This window comes from Pomacea canaliculata, linkage group LG3 (genome assembly GCF_003073045.1).
Source record: "Pomacea canaliculata isolate SZHN2017 linkage group LG3, ASM307304v1, whole genome shotgun sequence".
Lineage (NCBI taxonomy): Eukaryota > Metazoa > Mollusca > Gastropoda > Architaenioglossa > Ampullariidae > Pomacea > Pomacea canaliculata.
In genome coordinates, this window is record NC_037592.1 from 19,136,792 (window position 1) to 19,153,192 (window position 16,401).

Consider the following 16,401-nt stretch of genomic DNA (forward strand, 5'->3'; position numbering starts at 1 on the left):
TATGTACGTGTGCGCGTGCGCGGGAGCTCTCGCTCGTGTTTCTCAGGTTTACACCACCAACGCCATGGCGCGTGCAAAAGCGGTTCTTGCTCCGTCTGCTAATAAGTTATGAGCTAAATTAGTAGCTGACTTTCTCTACTTTTTTTTCTCGTTAGATGGTAATGCGTCTCCCTCCCCCTCGCACACACACACACACACTTCCCCTTGACGCATATGGTAATTTAGTCAGGGAGTCTTGCTGAGTGAGCAGGTACCAGGCAGGGTTTTACCACTGACAGCACATTTCAAGGTAACAAGCAGATGTACATGAAGAATTTTTGAAGCTCATTGTAGTCAAACCAAAGCTGTCTCACAGAGAAAATAAACAGAACGCGCAAACACACACACACACACACACACACACACACACACACACACACACACACACACACACACACACACACGAGCACGCGCACACACATAAAGGAAAAGAAACTGAGGGAGAAAGAGAGGATCATCATTATTATCATCAAACAACTGATCTAGTGACTCGGGGATAAAAGGCCAAATGATCACCTACTTTATATATATATTTAAAGAGAAAGAACACTGAATTAATGAAAATGAACACGTTTTGTTTTCAACGGTCTAAATAATTTCTGTGTTCCCGGCTTCGGAGGTTTCGTGAAAAAAAAACCACGTATTTTTAAAATCGATGTTATAGAAATACGGCCAAGGAAATGAAGGTTTTGAATACAGAAAATAAAAACAGAACGGATGATCAAAGGCTTGAAGTGGAAGAGCGTTCCTCTCACACACAGTGAAGCTGTGTTGGTGCTAGATTGCTGCTCCTTGACAGACGGCCATGTTCCGCCTGTTGCCACTACTGAGGGTGCACCCTTGTTTTTCCCAGTAACTAGGTAAAGCTCAGTTCAAGGTAATGTTTCCTCGGATAAGGATAAATCTACTCCTCCCTTACATTATCGATATACACGCCTACAAACATCAGCATGCACAGGTCAACAATGTATACGTCAGCGGTGTACATAGACACGCTTTCTTGGTAAAGACTCAGCCAGTGGTAAAGTTAAGACCATCTATGAATTAGGCGTATCTGTGCACAAATGTGACGTTGTGTTTACCCTCTCTGTGCATGTGATGTTTGTATATCGAGAAGGTGTGTTCACTTGTTGTTTTGTTTGGAAATTACATCTTGTTTTACTCAATAAGAAGAAAATCGCACCCCAGTAGTCCTTTAAACAGTTTTTAAACCGACTCCACTGGTTGTGTGCGTCTAAATTGCGAAATCAACCCATCGTATGTCTTCATTTTACCTCCTTACACCATCTCCCTCCTGTTCTCTTTGCTCGCTTTTTGTCTTCTCATTCATCTCTCCTCTCTCTCTCTCCCGTTCCTCCTTTCTCGTCTTTCTTTTTAGTTTCCTCTTCTGCTTGCCTTCTTACATTTACATTCTTTCGCACGCTCTGTGATGATATTTAAGTAAATAATGAAGAAAGCAACACATCTAAATTTAGCCTGAAGAAGCCGCCCACGCGGATAGGTTTGCCGTTAGACTTGCTGAGCGGGGTGCGAGTGGTGCGGGTGTTGCGGGGAGACGTGACGCAGGTGTAAACACCATCCGTCATGCCGCTGTTGGCGCATCAGTCATGTGTTGCGAGCCGCTCCGCTCTGGTGAACTCGGGCCGAGTCTTCTTTTGCTGTGAGTCTTACCGCTCACGGTACCGTGGAACACTCCGAATATTTGTAACCATGACTGGAAAAAACACACTTTAATGTGTTGAATTCCAATTTTTAACTATGATCTGAGTACATTGTATGTGGAAAGATATGCTCCAAAAAAAATTAATTTAAAAATCTCTACGTTTATGTGTTTGTTATAAGAAATTGCACAACCAGGACAATTTTTAATTTTTAATTTGTTAATTTTTATTTTTAATATTTTAGCGAGAAGAAAAATATAAAAATGCGTTGTTCAACAGAGAATTGGAAGAAACACAAGACTCGTCTACAGAGTTGATCAAGTACGAGACCTGATAATGCTAAGCTGGTTAATTGTTTTTGTACAGATAACAGCGGCTTGAGATCCCGACAACATGCCATTCAAACCTCCAGAGCAAGCCAGGTGCCCCAAGTGCGGCAAGTCGGTCTACGCGGCCGAGGAGAAGGTTGCTGCCGGCCAAAAATGGCACAAGTTCTGCTTCAAGTGCGGTAAGTGCGTCTCCACACAAACACACGTGAGGACGAAGTTGTGTACCTTACAGTGCATCACATATACAGTCGTGTGCCTTTCACTGCAAAAATCTTTTCTTTGTTTCCTTGTATTTTTGTTTTTCTTTGATTTCATAAAAATGTGTTAAAATATGTCGACCTGAGAGTAGGCCATAATGAGATTATACAAAAATACAACTGCTAGTTCGCAACAGTTTTCATTACGAATTATCTTTCTTATGATATTGGTATCCTATGTTTTGATAAACGTGTCGTTAAAACTGTGAGTTGGTTTCTTTCAGGTTTGTGCAACAAGCTTCTAGAGAGCACCAACGTGGCGGAGCACGAGGGCGAGCTGTTCTGCAAGGTGTGCCACGCCGTAAGTACGGTCCCAAGGGCTACGGCTTCGGCGGCGGTGCCGGCGCTCTGGGGATGGACAAGGGAGAGCGATTCGGCAACGTGGAGTGCGAAATGGAGTGAGTGTCATGTCCCTAGTGTGACATGATGTTACTGGTGTGACAGTTTGACAGTTTAACAGTGTGACAGCGCACTTCTTGTAAACTGTAGTGCAGTGTCTTCAGAAGACGCTCAGCTCCTAACAGTTTGGATCCCTTGACATCACGGGGTTGCACTAAAACTTTTCGGTATCAGAAATAGGTAGAGGTGGGGTTTAAAAGTCAGACTCAGACAGGTCTGAAGTTTATCACAGTCAAACACATGCAGTGCTCATGCTTTAACAGTCAGACACACGCAGGGTCTATTTTGTTTTCAGTCAGGAGTAAACAAGACCGAGGATGTTCTGTCGGATGCCTGCAGAGCCGATGTTTATCACAACAGACATGCAGGACATAATCTCGGTTAGAGTCGGACGTAGACAGAGCCAATGTCCTTTGGAGTCAGAAGCCTGTAGGGAGGATGTTTATTGTTCAGACGTAGACGGTATCGACATATATCAGAACCAGACATAGTGTATCAGTCAGACAATAGACAGAGCCCATGTTTATCAGTGTTCTTCAGGGTCAGATGCTTGCAGCGCGGATATTGATGTGTTAGACAAATATATGGTTATGTTTATCAGACAAACGTATAGGCAGACACAATGTGAAACATACGTGGAACCAGAGTTAGACATAGCTCATGGTTATCAGTCAGACTGGATCATACTTTTAAAAGAGTCAGGCGCTTGCAGGATTAATTGTTACGATAGTTTGTGTGGTTGTTTTTTTTTACATGGGTTTTTTCAATGTTAGATAATGTGTGGTGTTTCTTGATATGATTTTGTAATCTTAGACAATCTGTCTTGTTTCTTCACGTGGACTTTGTAATGTAAGGTTTCTTCATATGGTCTTTTGTAATGTGTGGTTCTTTACATCGGTTTCAGTTAATTTTCCTTGAGGAAGTGCGTTACTCTAGATTACGATTTTAAACAAAGTTGGGCCACAGGTGACAACAAAATCATAACGAGTACTCAGACATCCTATAATAAATATTGTCCCTCTTGCACCTTGGCCCGTAATGCATCCGCTGGGCATGATGATAGGGGACTCGAGCTGTGCTGGAGAACTTACACAACAGATCATTTAATGGGTATACATGTACACAAATAAAGAAAACAACATGAGCGCGAAGAGATTTTCTATTTATACACAAAATATAATGTTTTTGGTCTCGTGTCTACAGTAACATAGCGAATGAAATCGCACACTGGTTGCTAGCTAACACGCAGGCTGAGACCCTTCATTGTTTTTTCTGTCTGTAACCTTCTGGAGATTCTCCCTGTGTCATTGTGTGATGCCGTGTCTTGCAGCACCAAGCCCAGGGAGCAGGTGGTTGGTGCGGGGCGCCAGCAGCAGCACGGGCCCCAAGTGTCCTCGCTGCGGCAAGACTGTGTACGACGCCGAGCGCGCCATCGGCAGCACTGTGGTACGTCCTCGCTCTCCCCCTCACACCTCACACTTCTCGTGGATCAAATACTTTAATAACAGGTGGTCGGGTTTGACCTCACCTACACACCGTTCCCTATAGAGTGTCTGACTAGCAGGTCGAGTTGGTGACGTGCCTTTCCGCACTTTGCAGCTAAACTTTCTCAAGAACACGCTGTAGGCGTTATGTAAACCCATTCTTATCATGTTAATATAACGTTTTGATGTAAGCATGTTCTAAAGCTGGTGACATTACTGTCCTATTGCCATAATCTTCTGTAAGCTGTGACAGTTACATGTCTCCTCTTTGTTTCCTTGCAGCCATGGCACAAGAGCTGCTTCAACTGCAAAAACTGCACAAAGTCCTGGACTCCACCACCATGGCGCACACGGAATGAGGTGTACTGCAAAGTGAGTTTTAATATATTCAGTATCTGAGGTCACTCGAGGGCAGGATGTGAGGTTACTGGGGCATAGGATACAGGGTAACCTCAGTGTAGACATGAGATCACCAGCGAAGAATGTAAAGAAGTCTTAGAATCACCTCATCCTCAGACCTCAGAAATATAACAACACGATGCTATGCCAAGATTTTATGTTTCTGTATTTGAGGCTTGTTTATTTATTCGAGAACAAACCTGAAGACAAGGAAGAAAAGATATGTGAAATTTTCAATAAAAAAATACTAAAAGAAAATTTAAGGTGCTAGAACAAGAAGAAAGCCCACAATCAGACATTGCAAAGACAGTCATGGGTCATCTCTAGGAAACCATCATTACTGTTGACGAACATTATTACATTAGTACCGTGACTAAATTGATAGCAAATTAAAGACTGATATTTTTATGGCATTTATTTTATGTTTCCATGGCATACATATTGAAAAATAATGTCTATGGGTTAAAATGTTGATTTTACAGCTTGCTATGGCAAAACTTCGGACCAAAAGGATTCGGTTTCGGCAGGGCTGGGACCCTGAGCATGGGCTGAGCCAAGTCATTGTCGTCAGATGTCGTCAGATGTCAGACATGGTCTGTTGACTGTGGCAGTGTCTTGCGTCCACAATATGCTAATGCACTCCTCTCGCTTCGTATCTGCGCCACAGTGTCGTACGATCATGTGTACAGTAAATAAGTCTGTTTACGAGGCCATCGCCACGTGTGAATATTTCGTAGCTGGTATAATCAACACTCGCTTCAAGTTATCATGGTATGGAAAATAATGAAATAAAAAAGTAATTTGTTCTGTGTGTACATTTTCGTCTATAAAAATTCTCAACCATAAGCTAATGAGGGGAGATAAATACTTGTACCGTAGTTCGAGTATACTGCACACTTACACAAAGGGAGACTTTCATTCTTCTTTTCTACATATTGTGACAAAAATATCCTCGCCATCATATGTTTGATTAACAATAAAGTTTCCAGTCATAATCTTTCATTAGACTTGACTTCCTTCCATTGATGCCATCCGTGTTTGTAGTCATCCATGTAGAGAATTACATTCTGAGGCATAATTGTTCCAATCCCAGGCAATTCACATGCATGCACCTTTTGTTATCTTCCATTTTTCACAGTTGTTGAAACCCTTCCTATGTTAGATGCTGCAGATGCTATAAAATCCGGTTATTCTTAACCTATTTCCACGGTTTGTGTAAACCCCCAATAAAATATTTTACCTGCCATCTGGCAACATGTCGTTTTGTCTTGATGAATATATGAAGTAAGCGAGGAAGGGTGACAGAAGAAGTGATTGAATGAGAGACTGAAAGAACATGAGAGGGAGAGAAGTACAAATGAGGTCGTATGGAATTTGCATGCATTGTCTGTAAGTACACATGAAAATCATATCAGCTGCGACATCGACTGGGTCCAGTCAATTCAATAACCTGTGGAGGTGAGAGCAGAAAATTTCCCATCAGCCAGCACGCACAGGAAGCGAACCTTACACACGAAGGACAGCTCTCCAGGCAAACGACTTGGTATGATGGGAGGGATTGCTGGCTTTATCGTGATGCCACAGGCTACGACTGTCTGGTTCTCCCTAACCTTTGACACTTAGCATTTAGCACAGAAAAGTGCGAAAAATCGATTTGTAAGCACTTTCAAAGGCCATTTAAAGTGATAATCCCTGCGTTTACTGGAAAGATGCTGCACGCGGTAGAACAATTTATTTGCTTCACCCCTAGGCTTGGAGATGTGCTGCCGACCGGCCCGAGACTAACGGTCCTACTGCTTTATGAGGGAGTGGATTCCTCTGGAAGGTCCTCTTTACAGGATCTTCAAGCCAATGCTCTATGAGTCTGGCATCAGTGAAGATGCGGGAATAAGCTATATTTAACCCCTAGACACCTTCATGAGATTCACGATTGTCAATCCTCCCATAAGGGACTACAGTAACAAGTACAACACCCATAGTCGTTCTCCTTCAACATTTCGGTACCTTGTCAGCCAGTCAGTCACTCACCCATAAACCTGAAAATGATTACTTGAGTGAGCACACTGATTTCCACAAAGGTAATGGAAGAGAAAAGTTGCAGGAAAAAATAGCAAATATCACTGGAGGTACTTGAATAACGATCTTCACCATTTGCGACACTAAAAATAGGAACAGAACCCTCGAGTCTGGGAAAGATCCCGACATTCTCTCATGGTGACCTCTCCCTTTGTTCATGCACTAATATGAACATCGAAGATGGACGATAATAGTAATTTGCTGATTTTGATCTTAGAGAGTTTTAATTAAAGTGCAAATTTACAAGAAAATATTTTTTTCCTACTCAAGTTCTCGTTTTTTTTTGCACTATTTATTAATAACAGTAATAGCTAAAGGATTCTTTTCTCACTTCGGACATTACATATGATTGTGGAACGACACAAGTTTTTCTTGTTGTTGTCATTATTATTATCATAATTTCTCTCTCGTGTCTCTCACTTACTCCCACTCTCTCCTACCTAGAGGAAGAACTGTGTTTTCTGGCAGGCGGGTTGACGAAAAATATGTGCTCACATTTACTTCTAAACTACAGCAAACGATTGAATCTTTGTGAATAAGTGTTACGCAGAGTTTATCGTTTTGACACAGGGACTACAATTGTTGCGTGTTGTACTTTAGAGATAATTTCTACTTTTTTGTAAGTGTTATAAACTTTGATCTGAACTAAAGGTGTGGTAACCTGGCTGAGATAAAAGTGTTCATTAGTGTTCATTATTACGACAAAGATGTGCAACAATATCGATCTTCCATTGTTCTTTTGCGTTGTACACTTTACCTTAATAAGACTTCATAACACAAACAATTATGCTCACACTTTCAACCCCATACAAATGCTACTAGCGCACCCATGACTGCGTGAAACCAAACCTGTTTGGTAAATAAAGATGTTTATTCATTTTAGTTCTTTCAATTTAGCAGCAATGCTCAACAAACAGAGCAGCAGTACATTATTGTAGGTCTATGGTATGTCCAAGTCGCCTCTCTGTAGTACCCCCAGAAGAGAAAACTAAGCATCGGTGCGTCAGCAGAGAGTATGGATAACATATCCATACCATGGAAACCAATCCACGCTCCTGGCGCCGCCACAGGAAATAGTTCAAAGTTCATCAAGCGTGAACTCCGCGGCGAGTTCTCACGAGAAGTGGACGAGCCCTGTAGCCACGAGAAGTACAGTGTTTCCCTCGTTTATCGCGGGGGATAGGTGCTATATCAGCCGCGATAAACGAATTTCCGCGAAGTAGAACATACATGCAATAATAAATATATACCATTCAGGGCTTCTGCTAAGGCTAATTCTTTCGGGGTCCCAGGCGACCCTTCTTCAGATTTCTAAGGGTCCCAGCCTAACTCTAAGTGGTCCTTACAAAGTTGAAAAAAAAATCAACAAATCAACTACTTTGTTTCAACTGCTTTCAGGCACACAAAAGCACACTGTAATGTCTAGTCAAGAAACTGCGAGATTTCTGTGCCATGAAGTCTGTGCAACATCTGTGATGAGCTTATGCTCATTGTACTTGGATGTGCTCACTTTCTTTCCATTTCTAAGGCAATGATTTAACCACCTGCTGTCAACGACCATCTTTGAAATAAGTTAAATAAGCTGCACCTGTGGTGGATGCCGAAGAGATGTATGAAAGTATGAATGCCTCAGATGCCATCATTCAAGAGAAGTCTCGACCGTAACCTGGCAATTAATAAGTTTAGTGAAACTAGAGTTTAATAAACATCAACGAGATGCACGTTGCAAAAGTATAAAGAGTTGGGATAAAAAAAAAACTGGTGCAAGGTAGAAAAGCAAACCTCGCAACACGTTGGCGCCACAGCTCAGTGACATTCAGTGGATTCTGAATGTTACGTAAATCATGAGATGAAGGGGGATCGAAGTGTTTGAAACTGTGACAATAAATGAAATGAATTAGTTGCAAAACTATATTTAGCAATAAAACGCCTTTCTCAGTCGACTAGTACTTGATGTAGGTCTAAGAAAAATGAGGCGAAACGGCTTCTATCTGAACATACTGTCTTTCCTACATCTTCTTACTCATAAAGAGGGATAATAATATTTAATATTTTCAGTTCATTCCTCCTGATGACTGACCTACAGTACACCTCGGTTTGACTCCAGTCTTTGAACTTTTACAAGGCCAACAATTCACGACTGCAACATAGTGGCCCACTGTGTCTTTCTTCGTTTATCTAACCCTACCATTATGCGATCAATTCAGTTGTTTTATGTTTGTGTCATTTGCGCTGTTCATTCTCTCTCCTTTATAAGTTCTAGTTTTGTTTGTTTGTGGAGAATACAGTCAGTCCTAAACCCCGACAGAATGTTTCAGATAGAAGTCGTTTCGCATCAACGCTCAGACCCTGCGCAATACAGTTACTGGTGAGGGAGCGATTTATTGCCATGCTAGTCGGCAGTCCCTGTGATGTCCACCCGCCCTTTTGTCCGGGTAGTAATTGAAGAACGACTGGCCGATGGCAGTCCGCACCTCGTGTACTGCTACCTTCCCTCGCACGGACGATACCCCTCATCCCCCCGGTGGAAGATATCGCCTTAGATGGAACTCTTCTTGGTAAGGGAAACAAACTCAGTGCAAGGGAAGTTACTCTCGCCTTCCAGCAGACGACAACAATAGGTTGGTCTCGACGTCAGACACTATACTTACCCAATTTTGTATCTGTTCTTCGCCCAAATTTGAAGGTCCCCTGGGACCCCATTGACGAAATTGAAGGGGTCCTCCGAACTTTTTAATGCGTACTGTACGCAATTTTTTGCGTAAGCAGAGCCCTGTTACATGTAAAACAATATCATGTTAGTGTAAAGGAATATATAATCATGGTATTAAATACAGTTACAATAACAAATAAGTGTAAAAAAATATAACCTTTACTCAGAGAAACCCAAAAAACTGATGCGAACTGGCTGCGAGATGGGAGATAACAAATCATGGCTCGTCGCTTACGCATCAGCAATGGATTTCTCATACACCAATTATTTCTTTCGTCTGGCTCTATCTACAAAATAACCATTTATTTTAATAGAAATACTAATACAGCTTCATTTTTTGTTCTTTTTCCTGTTGAAATATCTCTGGTATTTTGTAGAAGCGCGAAAGTATCATCGATACTTCACTCAAAAAAAAAACAAAAAAAACCGCGAAGTAGTGAATCCGCGATATATGAACCGCGAGTAGCGAGGGAACACTGTAACTGGGTAACCTACGGGCAAATCGGATAGAAAGTGCTCGTTTGTCAAGATGATTAGTTAGACCTTCACTTCTTTCTCATCTTCTCTAATATTACGACTTGCAGAGAGAGGTAAAATCACCGCAAAATATTATGTCTTCACTGTCAGATTCAAACTTATGCTGTTGCTGTCAGGACACTACAATTACTATGTCTGGCAGGCTGACTGACACATCCCCTCCCAGACTTGTGCCTGCTAGCAGGAACACTGAGTCACAACGTGAGACAGCCGTAGACCAGAACGTAGCTCCGAGCACAGACTTTGTCCTTAGTCAACAGCTGCTGGTTGGCGATTGATCGTCGCGCCCTTCTCTCAAACTGCTCTCTCTTATTCTTCTCCCCTCAACCTCTTGTCCTCCCTTCTGTATATCTCCCGGTAGGCGTAATGTTGCCATGTTTCCAGGATGTCCTATAAACACAGATGGGACAACACAGACAGCGGTTCACGTGCTCCTAGCCCAGATGTCAACAAATCACCGTGCAGTCCGCAGGTTGCGAGACTCACCATGACCAGAGCTCGTGCTCACCTGTGTGCAAGCTACGAAAAGACTTCTCGCCAGGTCAAATTCTGTGCAGAGGCTGCACGGACTGTAAAGCATCAAACTACACTTTCTAGCAAAGGTACGATGACTAAATTTAGTCATTACAATTTGTTATAGGTCAAGGAATAACCACTTTGTTACTCTGTGTAGTCCTCGGAGACAGTGAACAATACCTGCTTTGTTCATGCATTTGTGTGTATTGGTTTCTGTCTCGGGTGTTATGTGTTTGTGTGTGTACATTTATCCATTAAGTCTTCATGTCAGGAAACAGTGTTTGGTCTTTACAATTAATAAATAGAATTTAAACTATTCTTTTATTATATGAAATATTTAATTTTCTGCAATGACAATTATAACCTGCACTCATAGGATTCACTTCCCACCACATACATTTCACAGGCACACACACACAGGCGCATATACACACTGAGGACTCACACACAGTTTGGAACCAAGATTTAATGGAGGAATTTACATGCCTGGTTTAGACAAAGAATATGAGAAATATGTTGATCAGTCGAGTACCGTATTTGCACATTTAATGAGTAATGCAGTACAGTCTACAGCTAAGTAAACTCTTAACTCCCCTTATTCCTAGCAAGTTGTCATGTGCTTTCTTTAAATGTTACTCATGAACTCTGACCTTCTATTCATGATAATAATTGACTCTTTTCATTCTTTGGTGTCTATACAGATACTATCAATCTAGGTGCTCTTAAACTATTACACCGTGCGTCTAGAATTGAAAGGATTTGGTCAGAATGTTTTATTGTATATGGGTTTACAGTTACCTCAAATACCATTGCCTTTATTAATGTGTGCTCTTCATCATTTACAGATTAACAGGTTTGGTAAACCAGCTTTTAAAACCAGTCAGGTCAGCCCATAAGGTAAGTGGCAACCAAACTTAATATAGACATTTTGATTTAAAAATTGAGGATTCCTTTCATTCAATGACATATTTAAATTCCTTGAATAAAGAACTGTTACCCGCACTCCACAACACAATCTCTTCAACTCCCTTGGGACACAATGTATTTTAGTAATTTCACTTGCAATGTCACCTTTCAAGGATTATAATAATGTAACACATGATTTCATGTAACTGCTTTTTGCAATTAAGATTTAGTGTTTGTGTATTTTAGATTGTCACTTTATTGAATGACATAGTTGAGTTCCATAATGACAATTGTTATCTGCATTTGTTGCATCCTCACTTCAAAAGCGCGCATAGCAAGCACACACACACAAATACATAGGCACTCAACTACTTCTTTCCCACTACCCAGCCTGCAAGAGTTCATCGCCCCGAAACGCGGCCCGTTTCGGGCTGAGAAATGGCAGTTAAGGGATACACTCCTAGCCCGCCGTATTTGGAGCCTAAAGTGCATCGGCCCCTTGCGGGCTTGGGAAGAAATAACTCCCTCAGCCCTTCAAAGCCCACCCTAAAAACACCTCGCAGCCCTCATTTAGTCCCTCAGCCCTCCATATCCCACCTAAAAACACCTCGCAGCCTGCTTCCATAGTCCTCAGCCCTCCATAGCCCCACCTTAAAACACCTCACAGCCCTCCATATATCCCTCACGCGCCCAAAGCCCCAACCTAAAAACACCTCGCAGCCCTTCATCCACTAGTCCCTCAGCCCTCCATATCCCCACACCGTAAAACACACCTCGCAGCCCTTCCACTAGTCCCTCAGCCTCCGTATAGCCCCACCCTAAAAACACCTCACAGCCCTTCCATATCCCTCAGCCCTCCATAGCCCACCCTAAAAAACACTCAAGCCCTTCATTCAAAGCCCCTCTCAGCCCTCCAAAGCCCCATCCTAAACCAACACTCTCAGCCCCCAACAAGCCCTTGCTACTCACATACCCAGACAGCACAAAACATACGACTATCACTCAACAACTTTAATATAAATCTACCAAGCTCAGACTAAACCACCAACGTTCATTATTACATACAACAAAAGGTTCACAAACATCGCACCTCTGACAATCAAAAAATATTCATTCAATTATCCCCTATAATATACAAGCCAAAAATAAAAGTGGTTTTAATAATGTATACAACAAGCCATCTCGAGCTTTCAAAAAACTCCAGGCTACGATTGTCGAATACCTACCCCAAAAAAAGAAAATAAAAAATCAATATACAATCTTAACCATCTTATCTATAACACAAAGCCTCAAACCAAGCCCTTACTATAACCAAGGATTGCTAACTACTTACTTTACCAACCAAAAATTATCTCACAAATGCCGGATACCCACTCCCCAAAAAAAAGAAAAAAATCATTACAATCTTCCAAAAACAACTTATCATATACATATACAAGCAAAAAATATACATGTCTTTAACATTATTACAACCAAGAATTTGAGTCTTTACAGTCTTCAGTCTAGTTTGTCGCGAATACCTGACCAAAAGAAAAAAAAAAAGAAAAAAAATCATTACATCTTCAAAACATATCATATACAAGCAAGCCAAAAAAAATTTTTACATGGTTTTAACATTTATTACAACAAGAATTGAGTCCTTAAAGTCTATCAGGCTATGTTGTCGCGGAATACCGACCAAAAAAAAAATCCTTACAATCTTCAAAACAAATTACATTAACACAAAAGGAGAGAATAATTTATTATTATACAAAGAAATTTATAATACAGCCAAAATAAACATGTTTTTAACATTTTTACAACAAAGATTTGAGTCTTCAAAGTTCTAGGCAATTGTCGCGAAAAAGCTTAATTAGATTTCCACACAGCGACTTATCTCGATAAAATTCTCTATCACCACAGATCTTCATGCTATCAAATTTCTCACCTGTACATGGGATTGGTGCTGGAGTATTCCGTGTTCACCTACATTTCGTAACTTGATTCTCATATGTGGAGCAGCTTCGAAACAATCTCTCTGTCTCCCAACAGCGATACCCATCCAATCAAAATATAGTCCCTTTAATATAAGGCAAAAACCAAAGGCATTTCAATTTATTCACTTCTTACCGATGTGCCATTCAGTTGAAGTAAACGTCGTATTTCTGTTTCTTACTACTTTATGAGCTTCTAAGCACTAGGAGGCAACAGAGGAAGTGATGCCAACACCACTATATGAAATATATTCATGTAGCTTGCTTCTAGTGTTGCATTTACTATTTGTGGCATTTAAGAAAGAAAAACTTAAGAGGAGAATCACTAGAACCATATCACACAACAGTTGCACTGCAACAGATGCTACAACAGCAGAGTTACCCAAACGTGGTATAGCAGGTTAACTTCTTCATAAACAATTCTGAATGAATAAAGCCATGACATGATAAATTAAACATCGTGGTTATTTTCTTTGGATTTCTTATTCATACCATTCATATGGCTTGTCCTTGAACTTGGTCCTCCATTCTGCCAGTTACTTCCAAATATTTAGCCAGTGGCGATATAATATCCCAGCTGCTGCTACACAAAGGAAATTCGGCATGTTAAAAGTCAAATACAAATGTTCTTGTAATACATTTGTACATGAAACTACATTCTACTTCAGGTCTATGCACCCAAACAGAAAATCATATGACTTGCAAAAACAAAAACAAAAACAATCACAGCAATCGCTCTTCAGTATCCACCTTGCTACATAACTAGCACCACCAATTTCTACCGCTCCCCACTATTCTTCAAAGGAAGCATTTGACTAAAAGAGCCTGCTCTTATAACAATATCTTGTTATGAGTGCAACCACTTTATGTAATTGATGAAATTCAGTTAGTTCAGGTATGTTAGGAATCTACTCTCTCTCTCTTACATATCATATTGTTAAGTTTTCAATTCTTACAGAAATTAAAATAAAATTAAATTGACAAGCTTCAATTGACAACACTTAAATGAAACAGTGGAGCATTATTTGTGGACTGACTTATAGCCCAACCCAGTCAAGATCACGCAGAATTCCTCCTTACCAAAAAAATACTTAGCACATATAAAAGTAGCAATTTAAAGCCAACTTCAACACTTACTGTAAAGCATATCTGTTTCTATGGCAGATGTATAGAAATTTTGTCTTTCTTTATATAATTCCACTCATTCCAATTGGATAAACCATCTCTTCAATATACCGTCGTTGATTTCTTACAACCTTCCAGGATCTGAATAGCCTACACAAAATAAGAAAGCATCCTACCACAACATGCTTTATGGCAGTCACAACTCTTGCATTTTGAAAAAACCTTCTTGATAATTTATCTTATCACGTGTGTGCACATTTATGCAGAAACAATGCACCTGTGTGTTGCTCTTTTTAATATATATCCTACATCCAAAGATCTTGTTTATCACATTAAGTTTCAAATAGCTGAAGTTAGCTAATGAGTAATTGTTGGTTGTTTAGTGTTTAACTAACTGAACTTGGTAGTTTTCATTTGCATAATGTACAACCAGCTTACCACAATGTTATTTTAATATTATATGCAGAATGCAAACCAATAGAAACCTAACATTCATTGTAAAATATGCAAATATATAAACGCTACTTTATATGGAAAGAAAAAGATATATAGAACCATTTTACCAAACTGAAAACTAATGTATCACTTGTCAGCCGAATACTGCTTTGTTCTCACATGATTAAGACAATGTTAAATAGTCTTTATTTTACCACAGAACGTTATACCACACTATACATTGCAGCTCTGGCTCATCTTAGTCCACACTGTGAGTCAATGACTTCTTGTAGTCGGCATTATACAATGCTTTGACTCAGCACCGATCCCCATCTTTCAGCATTTCCTAAAAAAGTGAACAAACCAAAGTGCATTAAAAAACAAACAACAACAACAAAAAAACGATTACATAATCTCAATCCATCGGTCGGTTTCAATTTCAATAGATAAATTGCTAAAAGATTTATGGGTCATTATTATAAGGATGTTGACACTAATATTTGCTTCGAGAATATACTTCAAAAGTATATTGATGGTGATTGCTTTGGAAGAACTGCTCTAGGTTTTGTTTTTTTTTCTTATGGAATTTCACTTTTTATCATCAAGCACCTCTTTTTTTACTATGGTAATGGTGTATAGTATTGGCAGACATATTCACAATGTATTGCACCCAAGCTTTTGGTCCTGTTTATATTAGCCCACAGTGTACTTTCCTTCTTTATTTTTTATGTTATTCCCATTCCTTTCCTTTTTCCCCAACCTCATCTTACCGATCATATCTCTACCACACCACTAACCTACCTAACTTCACGCCACATCCACTCCCCGATAGCTCTCTTACTACTCTCTCACCCACACACCCCTCATCCCCGATATTCCACATCTCTCTCTATCTATCTCCGACCGAACTTACTCTTTGCATCATTTCCAACTCTTCCCTTCACACAAACCTTCCAATAGCCCCCTATTGCCCTTCTACACATTCCTTCACACCATATTTCCAAACCTTCTCAACATTTATCACCTCTAACCATCTACAACACATTTAAATCACCAAATACCAACATCCTCTCTACTCTAACCTATACAAAAATCACAACGCTTATACCCCTAATTCTCCAACCCCCAATTAAATATAAACTATTCCCTTTACAATAACCACTATATTACCTAACTATTACACTATCCAAATTACACCCTCAATATCTCTCCTATTCAACCACAAAAAAAAAATCCTTACTTCCCGACGAGCGGACATGTTCAGCCTAACGAGTGATTGACGCTCACTGCATCTGTCTAGTCGAGAACCAAGCTCAGAGCTGGTAGAATAACGTTGTCCTTGTTAGGCGCGTTAAGCTCAGAGACGCAGTCCGGCCATAGACAGAGAAGACATAGGATGACAACGTTAAGTGCAAGAACACTTACCTTCATCAGACAGCAGTTAGTCCTGTCGCAACACAAGCTCAGAGCTAAGATAGATAAGCATTAAGATCCAACTTGAATAAGCACGCGATCTGAAAGCATACGAACAGCAAGTCACGGCCATCAAGGA

At 40.4% G+C, this 16,401-nt stretch overlaps 1 protein-coding gene across 1 annotated transcript; it reads left to right on the forward strand.

The window, feature by feature from the left end:
* Positions 1 to 264: 264 nt before the first annotated feature.
* Positions 265 to 4,528, forward strand: LOC112559547 (muscle LIM protein 1-like). The gene is given in 8 exon segments (XM_025230879.1): positions 265 to 289; positions 2,067 to 2,208; positions 2,511 to 2,582; positions 2,585 to 2,684; positions 4,016 to 4,043; positions 4,045 to 4,131; positions 4,452 to 4,485; positions 4,488 to 4,528. Coding segments are annotated over 7 exon segments (477 nt in total). The 5' UTR covers positions 265 to 289; positions 2,067 to 2,093.
* The last annotated feature ends 11,873 nt before the right edge of the window (positions 4,529 to 16,401 follow it).